At 39.8% G+C, this 20,986-nt stretch overlaps 1 protein-coding gene across 1 annotated transcript; it reads right to left on the bottom strand.

Annotated features, from left to right (window-relative positions):
• Positions 1-46: 46 nt before the first annotated feature.
• On the bottom strand, positions 47-20,596 carry LOC120555862 (cAMP-dependent protein kinase catalytic subunit alpha-like). Its single transcript, XM_039795009.1, has 11 exons — positions 19,875-20,596; positions 18,908-18,969; positions 17,301-17,429; positions 14,969-15,046; positions 11,202-11,323; positions 10,709-10,835; positions 5,753-5,848; positions 4,852-4,974; positions 3,652-3,711; positions 3,436-3,540; positions 47-3,343 (listed from the first exon to the last, which is right to left on the bottom strand). Exons 1-11 carry the CDS (start codon positions 19,918-19,920, stop codon positions 3,218-3,220), a joined length of 1,074 nt encoding a protein of 357 aa, XP_039650943.1. The 5' UTR covers positions 19,921-20,596; the 3' UTR covers positions 47-3,217.
• Positions 20,597-20,986: the final 390 nt, after the last annotated feature.

The following is a 20,986-nucleotide window of genomic DNA, read 5'->3' as shown; positions in this document are numbered from 1 at the left end:
CGGGAGCTGAACTATCAAATAAACACACCCAGGAAGCACACCCAAGTTCAGTAAATTTTTACAAGTAAAACTTTATTGGAATGATACTCATGTTGCAAAATATTACACATCGTGTTTTTATGTCACTGTTCCCGTGACTTGCTTCCTTTTGCAGTGTGTCTGTGTGTGTGGCGGGGGTTAACATGGTTTACATTGGGGTCTCATTTCCCTAAAAAGTGCGACAGTATGTACCAGCATTGTGCCTGCATTGAGAGGAAGTTGTATTACTGCAAAAAAACATCGAGAAGACACAGACTAATATTGTATCATAACTTCAAACATTTTGTCCATGATGATATAGTCAACATTAAACTTGACATGGAGGAAATACAGCGAATGTGAAGTCTCAACAAGTGGTTTACAATAATGCCATAATAATAATAATAATAATAATAATAATAATAATAATAATAATAATAATAATAAAGGTTGGTAAATAAGTACATAATAACCAACTACAAGTAGGTATGTATCCACCTTGCAGCTCAGGCCCGTCTATCTGCCAATATGATTTTGACTTCAGAGTGATCAATGAAATGTCTTTCAGCTGTTTCACCTCTCTCAATGAGAAAGATGAATGTGAAAAGTAGGGGTATATAGGGGAGGGGATGAACCCTTTTGGTCACAAGTCGGTTGCCTTGTATGTGACTCAGTTCTTTGATAGAAAACCAATCAGTCAAAAACCTTTTTACTGGAAATTGGCCAGGTTGTATTACCAACTAAGCAACTGCCCCGGGCCCCATGTCCCCAAAAGCCCCAGGGTCACTGAGGAAGCTTGTTTGTGGTAATTTGTGTAAAATTAACTTTGTTTAGGAATATACATTACTAAAGCACAATATCAGCTGACATTATGAAGGGACTTTAGATGGATCCTGTTTCTTTAGCTCATCTTGAGGCCCCATCAGAGAGGTCCTGGACCCCATTGATTTTACATGCAAAGTCAGTTAACTAGTAAAGGGGACTACTCCTCAGCCTGTGAAAAGTTGTCAGATGGTGTCAACGCTCACAAGTGGACATGGTAATCTTTCCAATCGCTACCGTCCATCCCATATGATGTGAACACGGCATCAAATTTGGATATCTAGGCCTCTGCTGCACGTCTCTTGCAAGTTTTATGGAAGTGCAATACTGAATGAATGGCCCTTTAAGACCTTCATTAATTCTTCTAATGCTGTGCTGACATGGTGCATATTCATAAATTGATTTGTCTTTAAATCAAACCTGGGGCCATGTAATATTACAGCACAGTTATACTGTACATATTGAACTATATTTCCCCATATCTAAACTGTTTTGGACAGGAAGGACTCGTGTGAATCAAAAATATCTGGATTTTAAAGCAATCGCAGAAAACCAGAGCACCTGTCTGAACCAAAACAGAATATTTTCATTATGGTGGCACATTAAACAGCTATGAAAAAGGCATTTGAATGTTTGAAACAGACACCAGTGTCACTTTGTTTTGTTTTATAAATTCTGAATGACCAAATCCTACAATGACCACCATTTTGGGCATTGCTTGAGTCCTTTGCCATCATAGCTCTGGAGCTATAAGGAGGCATTGAACACTTGAAAAGATACTGTATGTGTCATGCACTGTACAGGCAGCTTGTATACTGTGCACTAAGATCATTTTTGTCTCTTCTCAGTACTAGTTCTAATCAACTCCAGGTGCACCATCTTAAACTTGTTCCATTCCAACTTTACACCATCATCACCACCACCACATACAATTCTAAATTAAACTGTGCATGTAAACACAGAGATTAAAATAGAGTTTGCTTTCACATTTAAAACATGTGGTCCAACTTTGCAAGTGATAAGAGGAGAGCTGGGTGCTGGGGAGATGAACATAAACACAGGTCTCTATAAAAAACCATAAAGCACACTATCCAGACTGCCTTCAATGACTGGTCAAAGTGCTCCGTTGACCACCAGCCAGAAGCAGTTTGAGGTAGCCTGCCTCAGATAGTCTCCCTTAGTTGGAGTTGGAAAGGCCAAACGGTTGATTCAAAATGCCGCATCAACTTGACTAGTAAGTGAGCTCTGAGCAGAGACAGTGAGTGCTTTTAATACCAAACAGAGATGTTGAGTTAGCAAAACCAAATCTTCTGGAAGGGGAAACTGTGGAATACGCTAACCCAAAGTCAAGGTAGTCCCGCGCGTTCCTCTTAGTGCTAACCAGAACTTTGAATTCCCAAATCTATATCATAAGCAAGTGTCGCACACATCTTCTTTACCTGCTAATCCCAATGCTATATGTTGATAAAATGTCTTATTAAGTGATATGTTCAAACCTGAGATACCATTATGTTATGGTGTTCCTTCACAACACCATTAAAACTGAGATATTTACGTTCCCTTATCCAAATTTCCTTGTTTGTTAGCCTGACATGATATCATTAGTGTCACTACTATCTTTTTACAAGCAACAAGTGTCATTTGTCTCTGACCGAAACTTGTTTGAGCACACAATGCATCATCTTTACGTTTTTCTTTTGGCCAATCATGCCAGTGACTCGACGTATGCCGTCTATGATATGAAACGGTGAAGGTTTAAATATTTAAAAGAAAAAGGACTGCAAAACATAAAAGTTATTTACGTGCATGTGTGTGATTCATTTAAATGGTCACTTTGATGCTCCTCTTGCTCACAAAAGAGAGAGCAAGTTAGCCGGTTATCAGTTTAAATTTAAGAAAGCTTTGTGCAGACTGAGACCTCAACTTGTATGACTCAATGGGCTTCATGTGATGACCAACAGACTGCAGGAGATTAGAACAGACTGACTGATTTCTGTGATATGGCCCAAAAGTGACTAAATTATGAATGCAACAATAAAAGAGCAGGGCAGATCTTGGGTGAAAATGTCTAGAGGCAACTCTAGATAAGTGGGGTTCCCAACACTCATGAATCTGAAGCAAACCTTCGTTGTAAAGGGATCCATAAATAAGACAGAATAATAAATAAAATACAACAGAAACGCAACAGAAAAGGCAACACTGCTGGTTGTCAGTGTCCTTGCTCTTTTTCCCTTCTCTATCCCATTTCCCCCCCTCTTTTTGTAGCTGGTGCTTGTGATTGGACAGGAGACAGTACTCTCTCCTCACGTCTCCCACTTGACCAGCCTACCTTTGACTTTCCCTACTTCCTTCTTTCTTCCTCTCTCGCTCTCTAACTCTAGAACTCCGCAAACTCCTTGGCACATTTCTCAGTGAAAGAGACACGGATCTCCTCCTCCTCGTAGTCGTCAAAGTTGCTGGTGTCGCCTGGTCCTTTGAACTTGGGGACGAAGGGAGCTTCCACCTGAAGACAATTAAAAGCGTCAATTAAGGAGAGTACTTTACAGAAGGGAAGTTAACACATCTACAAAGTTTAAAACTCACAGCCACACTTACCTTTTTCTGGTAGATGGCAATCCAGTCAGTGGTTGCAAACCATTTGTGTCCCTTGATGTCGTTGACCCCGTTCTTGAGGTTGCCGTAACGTTTTGTTAGATCCACCTGAGGATAATAGCGACAAATTTTTCTCACTTTTCCATTAGAATAAATTCAGAACACACAACAAAGTAAAGGCAGCCTTAACATCAGAATGACTGAGATATTTGCTTTCACCTGTAACAGGTTCCTCAGGAGGTCCTTCAGGTCTGAACTGAAGTGAGATGGGAAACGCACCTGAGACAGAAGGCAAGAAGAAGAATGAGGCAGCAGTAGAATTCGGAGATGCAGTCTATGAATCTCTCGCAATTTAAATACAACTGTACAGAAAGAGTAAGTAACTAATGCTTCACCTCCCTCAACTAGTCATTTTCCAGGTGCGAGTGTGTGGATTGACGAATAATGTTGGGGGGAAAAAAAATGCAAAATGTGCTGAAGAAAAAAATGTATATTCAAATAAATATCTAATTTCATACTCCTGCTGTTTGATATAACACAAGAATAATTCAACTGAAAGTCACTTCATGACATATATTACAGTTGTGATTGAAAAAGCCAGTGATGGGTGTTTCCTTGGTAAAATCTTCTGGCACAAACTTTTTATTTTATTTTAGCCTTTATTAAAGCAGGTAAGTATGGCTGAGAATGCCTTGTTGACACTCAGTCAGTTACTCACATTCACACAGGCCTGCCCAAGGGAACATGAAGTGGTTTAAATGAGGGAGAGGCAAGTGCTGCTCATTCACTTGCCCCACCCAGATTTATAGGAACAAACCTGCTTCTCTAACCTTCAGGCCACCACTGCTGACATCTGCTACAACAGTCTGTCTGTAATAAATGTAATAGACTGTGAAAAGGCCTTTGCATGAGTGGGTGTGTTTGTGTTGTGCATCTTTTTGCCCCCATGTGTGCACCCCTGACATGCAACAGAATCATTACAGAGTGTCTCCGTAAATAAAAGCATATTATTAGGACAGAATAGAGATGCATTTGGCTGAAATCCAACAGAAAAATAACTGAATATGTCTTTATCAGCCTGAAAAAAAAGTAAAATCAGTCAGCAAAGTAAAATAAGACAGAAGGCAGTATTTTCTAAATTGGAATGGTCTATCATACTGTATTATGTAAAGTACCTGCCTTCAAAGTGTACAGAGGCATGCTTGACCCAAAATTGAAATTGCCGCTGAGGATTAATTCTAACAGTTTTGTTTATTCCTAAAATTGGGCTATACTATGAAAATAAACCACACTGAAACATTTTCTACAATAAACCAGAAGAAAGAAGTCAGGGACTGTGGATGAGGCGTGGGTATACTCCAAATGTTACAAATAGATATTAAATGCAGGACAAAGTGGAAATCAGAGAGTCAGGCTCACCTTCCCTGATACGATCTTTTCATAGATCTGAATGGGCTGATCAGCAAAGAAAGGCGGGTACCCTGCTGCCATTTCATAGACGAGTACGCCCAGCGCCCACCAGTCTACGGCCTTGTTATACCCCTGGTGGATGTAACAAGGAAGGAGGAAAGGAGAGGGAAGAAGAGATTATTATAGACAGTTAATCCAGATAACATTTTAAATGTTGTTTTTGAAAATGTTTTTTTTTTTGCGTTGTTAAACTTCATTCATCCTATACATCTTATTTTTCTAACAGTCTGTGCAACCCATCTAGAGGTTCAGAGGGAAAATATATGATTGTTATATACAGCATGTCCTTAGCAGTAATGAATTAGTCAAAAAAAATTGTGATATTATGAACATGAGAACTATTCAAGGGCATCCTACATGATGATCGTCACACGTTGTATTTACATATAGCACCAAACAACATCTAGTCGAACCTTGACAAATATTTGCACAGCTTTGTTCCCCACCACGTGATACACTGTCAAATGCAGTAGTTAACAACAGCATGTTAAACATTTTAAAAATGTCCTTTAATGCATGTTTCACTGTTTACATCTTGTTTTGAGGAACATCTGAGTTGTGTGCGCTCCATAGATGCTCCTTTAACCCACATGCCCAGCGTGGTTTGAAATCCTACATCAACATCCTCTGGCTGGTAGGATCATGAATACCACTTTAAGTTTTGAATCAATACTTCTGAAATAACAGCAACCATGTGTTATAATTCTTCAAATGAACAACTATCCTGTAAGAAAAGTGTTGTAATGTGTTGTGCAACAAGTTGGTGTCACTGTTTGTTCAAAAGCAGAATATCTCGTTTTGAAAGGAAACACAGCGGACAGTTCACAAGATAAAAACTATGGTGGCTCACCTTGCTGAGAATAATCTCTGGGGCCAGATATTCTGGGGTGCCACACAGTGTCCAGGTCCGGCCCTTTACACGTTTGGCAAAGCCAAAATCTGTCACCTGAGAGAGGAAAAGAAAGAGCAATGACAAATAATGAGAGTAAGACAACGAACAAAATAAGCAGACACAATCTCAAAGTGCCCTGCTGAGTTTTAGCAGATGAAAGGCAGCAGAAAGGAGAGACAAATCATAGACAGAGCAACAGAGAGGGAGTAGAGCAAGGATCTTGGGGAAACAATGGAATCTTTCCCCTGTTGTTATTTCACCGTTTACCACTAGAGGGCAGCATATTCTGTGCTACAAGACAGCCTAAGTGTGCCAGCACACAACTCAGCAAACGCAGAAAATTGCAAAATAAACACTGGCATCATAGCTGCGCTTGTGCACTCTCTGGGTAGTTGTTGATAGTTTCTAGATGCTTTCATGTATGTGTGAGATCACGGATTGAGGGGTGGGGCAAACACAGTTATATTGTTTGTATTTCTGGGACACCCATCTTTCTAAATATGCATCAATACATTTCAAAATGTTCTGTTTATTTAAATAATCTGTCATCTTATTTTCATGCAATGCACTGCTAAACTGTGTGCAACTACTTGTATGGAAAACAGAGCTGAACCCACTCTCTTTAAAATCTGACTGTTTGATCCCCGTGGCCTCGACTGTAAAGCTGTGTTACGTTTTGTCCTGGCATCCCAATGACTTTATGACGACTGTGAAAATAACCAATGATTGACAAAATTAAATAATATCCAGTTTTCTCTTTTTAAGCAAATTATCTTCTGTAAATTCTACACATAACTTGTGTCTTTCCTGTTACTGTATGTAACTGATACAGTTCTACAGAGACACTCCTGTGGCTGCATATTATAACAATGGTAACAATAGCTCATATAACATTTCATAACTATCCCAAGCCACTCAGATCGAGCTAGCAGCAAATAGCTGAAAATACTTTAGCAAATGCTAAAGTTAGAATGCCTCACATTTAGGTTTTATCTGTGTATTTCATCCCTGCATTAAATGAAGAACAACTCCACATTCCCCAACATTTTGTAAAATGTTGGGGAATGTGATGCTGTGGTGAACTACATCTTGCTCGGTTGTATCAACAGCAAACATTAGCTAGCTAGCTAGATTACTTGGCTAATGTTAGCTGCTGTACACAAGAGCGGATTACTTGGCCAATAAATAATAAGTAAATTAATCAATTAGGTTATTGAAAGAAAATAAGTCAGCAACCTCTTTGATAATGTAACTGATGGTTTATTATGTTGCCCAGACTTAGGTTTGACTATAAAATAAAGAAAACACGGGCTTCCAATGCCAGAACATAGACAGAACTGCACGTCTCACTTTATTAACCCACAACACAGTCAACAGCCAGTCATTACAACTCTTTATTCCCCTCACAATAAAAGCTCTGTGGTTTACTGTAACTTCCTCTTACCCTTCAACTGAGAGGTAACACAATAAAATACCTTACAATAATCTATTCATCATTTATACCATGGTCTGGGTGAATACCCGATTCTGATATGCTGTAGGGTGTCCAAACCTGTTAAGGGAAACCTACTAAGTAGTTCCAGTGAAATTGTCTGATCACTGTTCTAAATAAATATGTGCAATACGTTCACAAGCTAACATCTTATTTAATAATAATAATAATAATAATAATAATACATAAGTTTTATATAGCGCTTTACATGGAACTCAAAGACGCTTTACAAACAAAAGAAACAAACAAACAAACAAACAAGATGAGTGATTATTGTAAATTATGGATAGGCCAACTGAAACAAATGAGTTTTGAGCAGTTTTTTATAGGTGTTCAGTGAGTCCGTGTTTCTGATGTGGATGGGGAGTGAGTTCCAGAGGGTGGGGGCAGCTATTGCAAAGGCTCGGTCCCCCAAAGTTTGGTGGGTTGATTTGGTGATGGGTTTGAGGAGGTTTAAGTCAGCTGAGCGAAGGCATCTGGAGGGGCGATGGTGCTGTAAGAGGTCTGTGAGGTATGGAGGGGCCAGATTATTGAGAGCTTTGTAGGTGATGAGTAGAACTTTGTAATGGATGCGCTGTTGTACAGGGAGCCAGTGAAGCTGTTGAAGGACAGGGGTGATGTGTTGTCTTGAACCGGTGTGGGTGAGGAGGCGAGCAGCAGAGTTTTGAACGTATTGCAGTTTTTGTAAAACAGATGAAGGGAGACCATATAGGAGGCTATTGCAGTAGTCAAGTCTTGATGTAATGAATGCATGGATGAGAGTTTCAGCAGCAGATGTCGAGAGGGTGGGGCGAAGACGAGCAATGTTACGTAGGTGGAAAAAGGCAGTTTTGGTGATATGACGGATATGGGGCTTAAAAGTGAGTGTGGGGTCAATAATGAAACCAAGATTTCGGATCTGGAGTGAGGTGTTGACTGTATGTCCAGCGATGGAGAGAGCGAAATCTTGGGAGGAGGCGAGTAGTGATTTTGGACCAATGATGATGATTTCAGATTTGTTGTAGTTGAGTTTAAGGAAGTTGCCAGTCATCCAGGTTTTTATTGCAGAGAGGAATTTTGTGATGGTTGATACTGTGGCAGGAGTGATGGATCTAGTGCTGAGGTATAGTTGTGTGTCGTCTGCGTAACTGTGGAATTTGAGTCCGTGATTTTGAATAAGTCCAAGGGGAAGCATATACAGGATAAACAGAAGGGGACCTAGCACTGAACCTTGAGGGACTCCGTGATTGACCGGTATGGTATGGGACGTACAGTCGTTGATGGATATGAATTGAGATCTGTTGGTGAGGTAGGAGGTGAACCAGGAGAGCGCTGAACCAGAGATGCCCAGATTTTTTAGACGTTGTAGAAGGATGGAGTGGTCAATGGCGTCGAAAGCGGCAGAGAGGTCAAGTAGGAGTAGAATAGAGAGGGAACCAGAGTCAGAAGCAAGCAGGAGGTCATTTGTTACTTTGAGTAGTGCAGTTTCAGTAGAGTGATGAGAGTGGAATCCAGACTGAAAGGTTTCGTAGAGTTGATTGGAAAGAAGGTGATGTTTTAGTTGAGAGGCAACAGAGCGTTCCAGGATTTTTGATAGAAAAGGTAGGTTAGAGATGGGCCGGAAATTGTTGGGGTTGTCAGGATCCAGGCCAGGTTTTTTAAGTATAGGTGTAATGGCGGCGACTTTGAAGGAGGAGGGAACTGTTCCAGATGTGAGAGAGGAGTTTATGATAACCATAATAAGTGGGCTGAGGCAGGGGAGGCAGTGCTTGACCAATGCAGATGGATTTACAACACTGTATGTGAGTCTTCAGTGCCTCACATCCCAATTGCTGTTCAACTCGCTTCTTCAGGCTGCGGCGTACAGTACACATGGATTCTCATTTGTTTGTGAAAATCTTGATATTGATTTGGGTACAATCACATGACTGGAGAGCTAGCTAGTCTTGTTGTTAAACATACTGTCAAATTATATTTACTGTTTTTCAACCGTATGCAATGCTATGGACTTTGAATCTTCCTAGCATAACGTTAGCTTTCTGGCTCATAGCTGAACCAAAGGGTTCCGTGAGCTGAGTGGACTAGAAATATCTCCCATTGCCAAGGTTCGTCCTACTTACTGGGGTAGTGAACAAAATTCCCATTGCATAAGAATATTATGGGATGGGAATACTTGTTTCAGGTATTAGTCAAACCCCCAGGTGTTACCAGGGAAAATAAGTCATGGCATGTGAAAAATGTTTGAATTTGATTGCAAAATGAATGAAAATATTAAATTTTTGGTAAGTGACCATGGTATTATAAGCGAGATATTGCCCTTCGAGGTGTCCATAATCCAGGAATTAATAGACACATCGTCGGACATTATTCCTTCCTTATGTTATTTTCAAGCAAAAATTGTCAAAGATTTGATGGTTCCAGATTCCTTTTCTTTGTCTTAGATTGTAAACTGAATGTCTTTGGCTTTGGTCACACAAGAAAAGACATGTAATGACATCATGTTGGGCTCTAGGAAATTGTGATGTCCATTTTTCAGTTTTCTGTTGTTTAAAGACCAAAAATCAAACAAAAACTGCAGATGAACTGATCATGAAAATAATTGTAGGTGCAGACCAAATAAATATGAATTCAACTGCATTGGCTTCTCTCCAATGCTGCACCGATGTTAACTCGGGTTTTGGACAAACTAAACCATGGGTACAGTGCACAGCAGGAAATTATAGGGGGATTTGGCTGTAGGCGGAAAATTTAAGGGGTGAGGAGAATTCCCAGCAAACACACAGAGCTGGCTCAGCCTGTATGTTTAGAAAGCCTCAACAGCCGTCAATGTCAGCTAGTCTATATCGACGACATTCCACTTCCGGGATTGTTCAGGTACCGCTGGAAATTCAACCGGATGTCCTTTTTAGGCGGATGTCCCACCCCATCCGCTTTCTTTGTGTTGGCATTTTAAACTCCGGTCGATCTATGAGGACTATGGTTAACTGCTCCTCAGATCTCTGCAGGGTAAATTGAGACAGCTAGCTAGACTATCTGTTGAATCTGAGTTTTCTGTTGCATGACTTTTAAACGTACACGTTCCACCAAAAAAAGTTCCTTCCAGAAGCTATTTTGCAGAAGCACCGTCAATGTGTCCGACACTTAGCACCCCTCAAGGCGGTTGTGATTGGTTTAAAGAAATCTCCTATCCCGAAAGCAGTGTGGACTAGCCAGACCCTCCTCCGCAGCGCTGTGGAGGAAGGTCTGGCAATGCAAGACTAATGTCAGCCATCACAAGAGTAGGTGACATTGTTTAGGACCACTTGGGAACTCCCACTGATGTACAATATAAAGATTAATTAATACCTTATGTGGGCCTTTGCAGACAAATCATATGAATATGACATTTTCAGTAATTAATTTATGATCAGCTTTTGTATATTATTGCAACAGGTGTTGTTTACCTGTATGTAGCCCTGTTGGTCTATGAGCAGATTTTCAGGTTTCAGGTCTCTGTAGATCAGGTCCAAAGCGTGCAGATACTCAAAGGTTAGAACGATCTGAGCAGCGTAGAACCGAGCGTGAGGCTCACTGCGCGCACACACACACACACACACACACACACACACACACACACACACACACACACACACACACACACACACACACACACACACACACACACACACACACACACACACACACACACACACACAGGGAGATTGACAGAAAGAGAGCAGTTTAGTGGAGAGTACAGTACAGAGGTCAACATAGCTAAACAAACCTGAAGAGAACAGAGTTGTATTTAGAATAAAATAAAATTGACTACAAGAGAATAAAATAGAGGAGAACAGAGCTGAATTGAGAGTACAGAGCTCCACAAGTTACCTCTGTATGTGCCCATTACATTGCTTCTGGCTGTAAACTTCATGTTAACTCCATTGCTAAGACACTAACCTAAATCTGCCAATTCTCCGTAGATGGGAGAACATCTCTCCACCTGGTACATATTCCATCACCATGTAGAGGTTAGTGTTGTCCTGGGGAAGGGAAGACAGAGGGCCTGTTAGTGACACTAACTCACGTACATACATACATATTAGCGCGCACACACACACGCACAAGCACACACTTTGTGTTATATTTCCAAAACCTGGTGTAGAAATCATATGTTCTTTAGACCCTTTCACCGAGATAAATAACACTAGCTTTATATTGTCAAGGAGGATTTCATTCTTCACATGCTTATCGGATGACACCATAGGCTGTACATAAAGATGGACCACGTGTCTCCACTTGCTCCCACTGACAAAAGTGAAGCCAAAATATTGTAGATTTGGGTGCTGCCATTTTGAAATTTCGGAGCCAGAGTCTGCACAGTAGTGATTGGGCAGTGCAGCGTGGTATCAAACCCCCCGCCCATACACCCGCCAGACCAATCGCAAGTCAATCACAGACATTCAATCATGATGTTTCACCACGTTTTTATAGCATCAAATAACAAATAAAAACCAAACTTATCAGAAAAAATTAAGACTTGAAACAACATCAGCTTGCCAAGAAGTACTATCTTTAGGAAAAATTTATTTTATGTGTACTTTGATTTTTTAGTTTGGCCCATGTCCCATCTGCTAAAATGGAGGGGACAGGATTTATGACCTATACTGCAGCCAGCCTCACTTGTACAATCTATGCATCAACCTTTGGTTGACACCTGCAAATGCAATTTGAATAGTCAAATAACTCTAACTAAGCCAAGTTAATATGTTTTTGTTGTGGACTCTTCTCAGTGAGCAGGGCGAGACACGTGGACAGGAAAATTCTGTTAATAGGTTTATTTGAGGCATCAAGGATATTCAAATCCAGGGCATCCAATGAGCATCTAAACAGCTTAACCCGAATAAGGCTTTAATTGGAGAATGGCCATCAGATGGGTTAGCCTGTACGGGTACAGCCAGCCAACAACAAAGCTAGAGTGTGAAAATGTTGAAGAAGATTGTGAATTTGTGGCTCACTTCACTCTATATTTGCAGATGACACACCCCTGATAGAATTAATAGTCAATGATGATGAAAGTGACGATCAGGATGATATTGCAAATTGACAGATTATTGCATCAGGAATTACCTAGACAAGAATTGACAAGAATAAAGAGATAGCAGGTTTTTTTTTTTTTTTACAAAAAACAATAGGTACTATATAAATTACTGACATATATGACATTTTACGCCCATATATATGCAATATATACATTAGAACTACTGTATACTGGATACATGTTAATACACTTTTAGTTTTGTAAATATGACAAATTCATAATCTATAAATAAATTCCCTCACACTTTATTATTTTCTCAGTTTTGGAAGTTCTCCAACTTTCCGTACATTGTGGCCTAAGGCAGTTATTTTTTTCTTTTTAAGGCTCTGACACACCAACCCGACGGCCAACCTTTGGCAGAAAGGGTAGTTGCAAACTAGCTACGTTTTGATCAGCGAGAGGATGTTATGGGGGAAAAAATTTTTTTCTGTGTTTTGACTGACTCAGGTAGTCAGCCGTATCTGTATTCAGCCAGAGAGAGGCTGCAGCGGGGGTGATATGAGCTGCAGAAAGCCAACACCAACTGGTGGGGCCTTTGCTCCAATTGACCTCCGATAACAACAGAAATGAAATAATTCTGCTGCAAGGAACGCAGCATAGGCAGTTTTCGCTGGATACTGTCGCAGATGACAGCTCTCATGGGGCTGTATGTGAGTTATTGCACATTTACTTGTACAGAGGTGTGCTAGAGACCTTCTCCAGGATCCCAAAGATAAACTGGAAAAGACAAACAAGGCCAGAAGGGGGATTTTTTTTTACTGCCTCTGGAGGAGTGAGAGCCGCCAACATGCCCCCTCGCGTGCAATGCATCCTGGTACATGTAGGTACAGCTGCCACAGCTCTGCGAGCAGGAGAACTCGCTTACTCAGTCAATTTAGCACACACTGGGGAATGTATTTCTTCAATACCCTACATATTACTGTAGATGTAGGAAAAAAAATAAAATATCGGAAATCGTACGTATCGTGATACTTTTTGTTACGATTTTTAAACAATTCTTTTCCCTAGATATTTTTTATTTATTTTTTTACCAATGATTCACCTAAATATTTTTTTTGTTTATATGGTACCGCCGATGGCAACTACAACATATCCGTTTCCAGCAAAACAGACGGGAAGCACAAAATGCAGAAAATACATGTTATGTACTTCTCTACAAATTAAATAAATGTCAGACTGACTGACATTATTTTTAGAAAACAATACGTTTTTAAAAAGGTCTCATGATATATTGTCTCCAGAAGTATATTATTCAACTTTGTTTTTTGTTAAAGAAGGAAAAGAAAATCACAATACTCAATGCTATTGAATCACAATACTTCTAGAATCGCAATAAATGTAAATCGAAACAGCACCCACGTATCGTGAAAGAATTGAATCGGGACAAAAGCATATCGTCCCAGCCCTACATACAATCAGTACTGATTAGACATCCACATTAAAGGTGGCACATTTTCCCTTTAAGTAAAGAATATTTGACACCACACAAAGTCAAAGGTTTAAACTTCACATGCAGTGTTTGGGTTCTCAGTTGAAAAAGGAATGTACCACATTACCTCAAAATAAACACAAATAGAAACCTTTACATACAAATACACAAATAAGAGACTTTGGCAGTCAGGGTGAGACTCTCTAATATAAAGCGTTATAGAGAATGTTATTCAAGGTAATGACCTACACCAGAGATCTTCAACAGGGTGTCCATGACACCTAGGGGGTCCTCAGAGTTACTGCAGGGGGGTCACCAAATTATTGATTGATATTTATTTTGGAGTAGTTTTTTTATTTATTTAAATACGTCTGAAAATATATATTAACATGAATGCAACATATTATTAGAAAAGATTAATTGGCCTATTCGTACAAAAAAAAAACATTTAATTTACACAACATTGATGATACACTTACTAAGTAAGGTATCCCATCATGGTAGCCAGCCACACATACGCTTAAGGATTTAATGTGCCTTCCACATGTATGTTTAACACTGAAACACGTCTATTTAATATACTTTATAATTATTCATCCATCCATTTGGCCCATGGTAATTTGGAACTAAATTTGTATACAATATATGTGTTAGAGGATCCCTGCTCTGCGGGTCTCTTTCACCTAAGGGGTCCCTGCACTAAAAAATGCTGAAGACCCCTGACCTAGACTGTAAGGGTCAGGTCATGTTTGAAAATAACGAGTTTGTTCGAAGTGTCGTCCACACACGTGATAGGTAAGAAAACTGGGTATGCTGGGGTAAAACATTGAGTTAGTTTTTTAATGGACCAACTTTACAAAAATTTTTTTAAAAAAAAAAAAATAAAAATTTTATTTTGAGAAAAAAAAAAAAAAAAAAAAAAAAAAACACACACACACACACACACACACACACACACACACACAGAAAAAAAAAGGGGGATTAGCAAAAAATAAGTGGGTTGGGGGGGGGGCCCGCACCCACCCACACACCCACACACACACACACACACACACACACACACACACAACACACACACACACACACACACACACACACACACACACACACACACACACACACACACACACACACACACACACACACACACACACACACACACACACACACACACACACACACACACACACACACAACACTGGTAAAGCTGACAGCCTCAAGTAAAAGAATCCTCTTCTCATTCAGAGTGTGCTCTATTTGCTTGAGCTTCACCACCTGAAAGGCAAAAAGAGAGAGGGAGAAGGAGGAGAGTTTATAATGTACCATAACAAAATAGAAATCATGTTTTTTCTTTTTATATTTTTGGGGGCTTTTCCACCTTTATTTGATAGGACAGCTAGTTGAGAAAGGGGATGGGGGGAGGGAGAGAGAGAGAGAGAGAAGGCATACAGGAAATCATCAGAGGTCAGATTCGAACCCTGGACCTCTGCGTCGAAGCATAAACCTCCAAGTATATGTGCACCTGCTCTACCCACTGATCCAATCCGTCCACAAAATCATGTTTTAAGAAGAATAAACTATTGTTTTATCAGAGCAGCATAATCTTAGGTCTCTTTAAAGCTACTGTATAGTGCCTAGTTTCTTTCTCCCCCATTATGAATTCTAAGTAATGACAACAATTATGTTGGTGCATCCACATGACACAAGCCTTCCATGACACGCTTCACCCCCACCACGCAGTTGCTAGTGGCAAAGGACAACACGGAGGATTAAAATAAAACATGAACTCTTCAGAAGAGGTAATTAACTTCACTCAAGTTACGCACTAAAGCTTTAACATGTTGAACATGTTTTCTGTTTCTATGCAATAATAACACTGTGAGACACTGTTTTAAGCTACGTTCTTCTTTAGACTCAGGAATAAGTGAAAAACATTATTTTGGCTTGGATAAAAAAAAAAGCCAACTTAGAAGGCCAAGAGGCCACAGTACTTAAAAAAAAAGAAATGTTGGGGAAAGTTTTGGGCTATATCTTTGAGCTATTTCTGTTATTTTTCTATAATGACATATACTTTTAGTTCTGTATAAATGTGAATAATAATATTTTTTTTATTTTTGATGAACAAATAAATAATAAAAAAGATTTAGATATTGGTCTTATTATAAGAATACATTTTTTTTTCAATATTGTAAAAAGTACTTGCCAATGATGTTTTATCACCATCATAATCTTTACTCCAGTATCAACACATATTCTTCCAGTTTTCGCAGTGTATAGATGCTCTGAAACTTCACAATCTGCCTTATTCAGGCTGCACATTCTTATTGTATTGCAATGTATTTAGTGCCTGGCATTAAATGTATTGCATGGCCAACATCTGCAAGCATCTACATTCAAAGTATATCTTTTTTTTTTTAATGCTGGTTATGTTCACCTGGCACACTACTGCTTTAAAGGTAACATGATATACCAGATGATAGGGCTGGGCGATATGGAGAAAATCAGATATCACAATATTCTTGACCAAATACCTCGATATCGATATTGCGGCGATATTCTAGGTTGACCATTGGTGCTTTAACAAAATATCTTCACACTTAAATAAATAATAATCAGTAATGTGGACATAAGTCTAAGTGGGTAAAGGCAAATAATAGAACAGCTAGAACAGTCTGGTAAGTTCAGAAAAGTACATCACTTTACTGTAATGCAGCCTTTAAAACCAGGAAAAGACAACACTTGTCATATCACGATATTACGATATCCAAAATCTAAGACGATATCTAGTCTCATATCACGATATCGATATAATATCGATATATTGCCCAGCCCTACCAGATGACAGATACAATATTTCCAAAATATGTAAATATATAAGGAACTCTTACAGTTTTCAATTGCTTAAGCACTAGTTTGAAAACAGGGACCAGGTTTTCAAAACACTACACCCAATTAGCACAACCACACACCTAATTAGCAGAATGAAACTCTTTTAAAAACTATACACTAATTTATAAAAACCATATATTTTGTTACCATATGAAACCCACACGTTTCATATGACTTAATTCAGTTTGAACCAGTTACACACTGCTGTTGCTAACCTAAAACATTTTTAGCAATTCTACTTCTCATTTGAAGCACACAGAGAAAGTGCAAATATACAAGTTCACCAAACACTGCAAAAGACCAATGCTGCAGACTGAGGGAAATAGAATTTATTTCTCTCCATATACCCAAATCAGTCAACATGGAAAATCACAACCTCAGCTCTGCCACTCCAGCTGATGCCTGCTTCAGCACAAGCTGGTTCCAAGAGGTTCAAAGGGAGAAAAAGGCTTGCACCTGTATTTGAGTCTCTGCATCTTTACACCAGCATACAAAGAGGGGGCTTTTTTTCCCCAATATCCACAAATGTTTGAAGCCTTTTTAGTACAATTTCCATATCAATTTCCATATTTTCTATGACCATCTTGCAAGTTTCGTGAAATGACAGTCACGTTTTAACACCCTCCTGACCCAGACTGACCTTCTGCTTGTTGAGGATCTTCATGGCATAATGCTGTCCCGTTTCTTTGTGCTTCACCAGCATCACACGGCCAAATGAGCCCGTGCCCAGGGTTTTCAACCTCTCAAACTGCTCCAGGCCAGCAGTGTTCTAAACAGACAAAACAAAAAAAGGGTTAGTTGTTTTTTGTGAAAATGGGATGTGAGGGATGTGGTAGTTATTTTTTAATGTGTCCTATGCTTACATGTACTATCTATTTTATATTATGTATGTTTTCGTACAGACAAGCAAATGCCTGAGTGTACATGTATGTGAGTGGGATATGTGCTTATCTACATACTATAAAGTAATCACTGTATATATAGTATAGGAAACATGGTATTTATGGTTTATGTTTATAGTATTCAATACATATATGTACATACTGGATATGTTGTACATATACTGTACAGAATATTAATATAGATCCCAGTCATATTTAATACTATTTTGTAAGCCTGTAAAAGCTGTCCTGATTGACATCATTGATATAAAGTTTAAATATTTTTTTAAAGTGTGTTATTTTTCATAACTTTGTGAGTCAAAGAGAAAGATAGATATACTATATAATGTAAAGAACCTTGATACAGATCTTACGTGTATTTTAATTTTCTTATCGGTGTCTGTAAAATATGTCTTATAGCTTCGTTGTATAGGATACATCCAACTTTTTCCATCATATTTCTAGGGCTGGATGATAGAGTTAAACATGATAACAAGAATATTTTTTCTAAAACACATTACACGAATATAAAATATTACATGTAAAATAGGCAATTTAATGTTCAGTGCAATGCTATCCATTACATTTGACAAAACTTCACATATGTAACAAAAACATTATAATAACTTGGACAACAGGAATGTGAGAAAAGATAAGACTTAGAAGAATATGATTTCAATCTAAATGAATAAATGATAAAACTCAATCATCACCCTACATATTTTACGAGCCACTTGCTTCATGTCACCATACAAATATACAGAAAATTACATTTACCTAAAAAGCTGCAGGAACAGAAAAAAACATACCAATTTGTGGTGCACAATAAATATTAAAAACAAGTTAAAATTCCAATAGCGATGACTAGGCATGGGCTGGTTACCAGTTTCAAGGTATACCGCGGTTTGAAAAAGTCAAGGTTTCAAAACAAGGTTTTCCATCATACCGTTCCTAAGGTATAAGTTGTTTTTCATGAGTGGTCAAGGAGAGAAACTGCAGTTCAGTAATCCGTCTCCCTGCCAGTGTGCAGTGTGTTTAAAAATAAAATACATTGTGTTCAATGGAAGAAACAAAAAAATATTAGTTTTTTTACCCAGACATTTAAAAAAAAAATGTTAAAAGCTGTATTGGAATACCGCAATACCGTGAAACTGTGATATTTTTGTGCTGAAGGTTATCATACTGTCAGAATCGTATATCGGCCCATGCCTAGCGACAACTGTTATTTTTTAAGAGGAATCGTAGAGAGCATACCACATGTAAATTTGATAGATTTGGTCACACAGAATTGGAATGAAAAACTCCTATGCATACAAATTCATGCAGAAAATATGTCACATTCCTGTTGTGTTAGATGAACACTAACCTGTGCAGGGTTCTCCCATTTCTTGAGAAAGTCCTCTTTGGCTTTAGCAAGGAACTCCTTGACTGTGGAAGACAAAATCACAAGAAAGGCTTTAGTAGTTTGTGTAAAGAGTTAAAGAAAACAGAAAAAAAATAGCAGGATACCTCAGAACTTCTAAAATCATATTTCATAAACTCTTTGAAAAACATATCTGGTTGATAGGACACTGTTTCAATAGCAATGCATGGTTGCAGCATACACACATTGTATCCAGCACAGGCAGACTTAAGTATGTTATGGACACTAACATATGCATTGATTATGCCTCACTGTTGCTAGAAATAAAAAAATAAAAAGTCTGTACCTTATATGTCCTTATAAAAACAAAAGCCCAAGTAACTAACTACTTCAATAACTAACAGCCCAGTTGCCTCAGACATTAGCATACGTTCATTCTTCTTCATAACAGCAACCTTACATTGGACTTATAGTACAGCAGACAGTGTTGGGAGGTTGCCAATATTTCAGTACAGTGAATATTCCAAGATGCTTGCAGACAATTGCTGATGGCTGTTTTGCAGCTCATACAGAGATGTGGCTATGGAAAAAGTACTACATCCTGCTTCACCCTACCTATGCACCCACTAAAATCAAATTGAAAACAAAGTTTAACACTGAACATTACGCCTGTGCCTCATTTGAAGAGATATTTCCTTTTCATCTACATGCACATACAATGCTCCTATATTCTAATGTAGGTTCTTTGGAGCTTGCATGGCACAAGCTCATTCGTTTGCAGCAAGGACTTGTCATGGAAATACAAGTGGATCTCAGTGAATGGGAAAGCAAGAATAGGCCTCTAATAACAGTGTATGGCTTGTTACGTAAAGCTAACATTGCCTGCATTATCACATCGTCTGATCATTTCATGAGTCTGTAACCGAGCAGGTGCTGCTCAGGAGTGGTGTGTACTGGCGACGGTACCCACCGCTTTCCATCTCGCTGCCCTTCCTGGCCGTGGGCGCGTTGCCCATGATGACAACTTGTCAACGGGGAAGCGTGGCTTTTTGGCCGCCCTACAGACTTGTCAAGCCGGTCTAAGCTCGATTAGGTCTGATCGGTATTTCTTAAATCCAGCTGTAACAGTTACCAAGCGTTTACTCCGAGGTTTTGAGCTTTGATAGCCTGACAGCTGGTGATGGGGTGCCACGGCGAGACGGTAACGGTATAGTGCAGCGGGCTCACTCACTCCACGGTCATCAACCACCGGCGACTGATATAGCTAGAGTTTAAATCCACGGGGAGCTATCGTTGTGGTATCTCGGTCGCTGGGGCTTCACTGGACTGCCAGGCCGACCTCGGCGCATTTGGCCTGAACACGGAGGATTCAGTCTTCTCCTGTCCCTCCTTGCAGCCCCCTCCGAGCGAGGCCCCCCGGCTCCCCACCTCTCCCCCAGCCCAAAAAAAAACAGGTATACCGACGACGGGAATGCAATATTCTCAATCAAAAGCCTGCCACTTTTCGTTACCGAACCCAGCTTTTAAAAATGAATCCTCGGCGGGGTCCGACAACGACGGGAATTTGCCCAAATCAACATTGGCCCCCTGTAGCCTCGGAGACGAGCGAGATGACGGAACTACAGCCGAGCGAACGTCCCGCCTACTTGCCAGAACCGGAGTAGATTGACAGCTTAAGTCTTGCTACGGATTGGCTACCTTTCTACGGCGCTGTCTCACGGATCGCTCTGATTGGCCCTTAGTAATCCATCAACAAGGGCAGCGTCCCGCCGCCCTACAAATAGCAAGCGACGGGAACATCAGCGATTATTTTCCTCCCGACGACGTACGCGCCCACTTTCTCCGATTGCTCTCCTCCATTGGCTTGGCGCGGCAGAACCGTGGGAATCTCGGTGAATGCGAGGATATCTATTGGCTGTAAGCAGCGGTTGACAGGAATGCCCCCCCCCCAATCTCTTCCCCAAAAAAACTCCCTCCCGCGCCGCCAAGCGACTGATACACGTTTAGCTAAGTGACGTCAACCGCGAGCTATTTTTAGAAATGTTGGTCAGAATTTAACACACGCGCGGCGCGGTCTAGCTG

This window comes from Perca fluviatilis, chromosome 1 (assembly GCF_010015445.1).
Source record: "Perca fluviatilis chromosome 1, GENO_Pfluv_1.0, whole genome shotgun sequence".
NCBI classification, from domain to species: Eukaryota; Metazoa; Chordata; class Actinopteri; order Perciformes; family Percidae; genus Perca; species Perca fluviatilis.
This window is presented reverse-complemented; position numbering and strand designations above follow the sequence as displayed.

Excerpts from the sequence above, each read along its gene's own strand:
- LOC120555862 (XM_039795009.1), bottom strand. The coding sequence starts at position 19,920 with ATGGGCAACGCGCCCACGGCCAGGAAGGGCAGCGAGATGGAAAGCG. Across the intron at positions 15,047-17,300 it reads AGATCCTCAACAAGCAGAAG|GTGGTGAAGCTCAAGCAAAT; the intron begins GTCAGTCTGGGT and ends TTTGCCTTTCAG. Across the intron at positions 3,541-3,651 it reads TCCTGAGGAACCTGTTACAG|GTGGATCTAACAAAACGTTA; the intron begins GTGAAAGCAAAT and ends TATTATCCTCAG.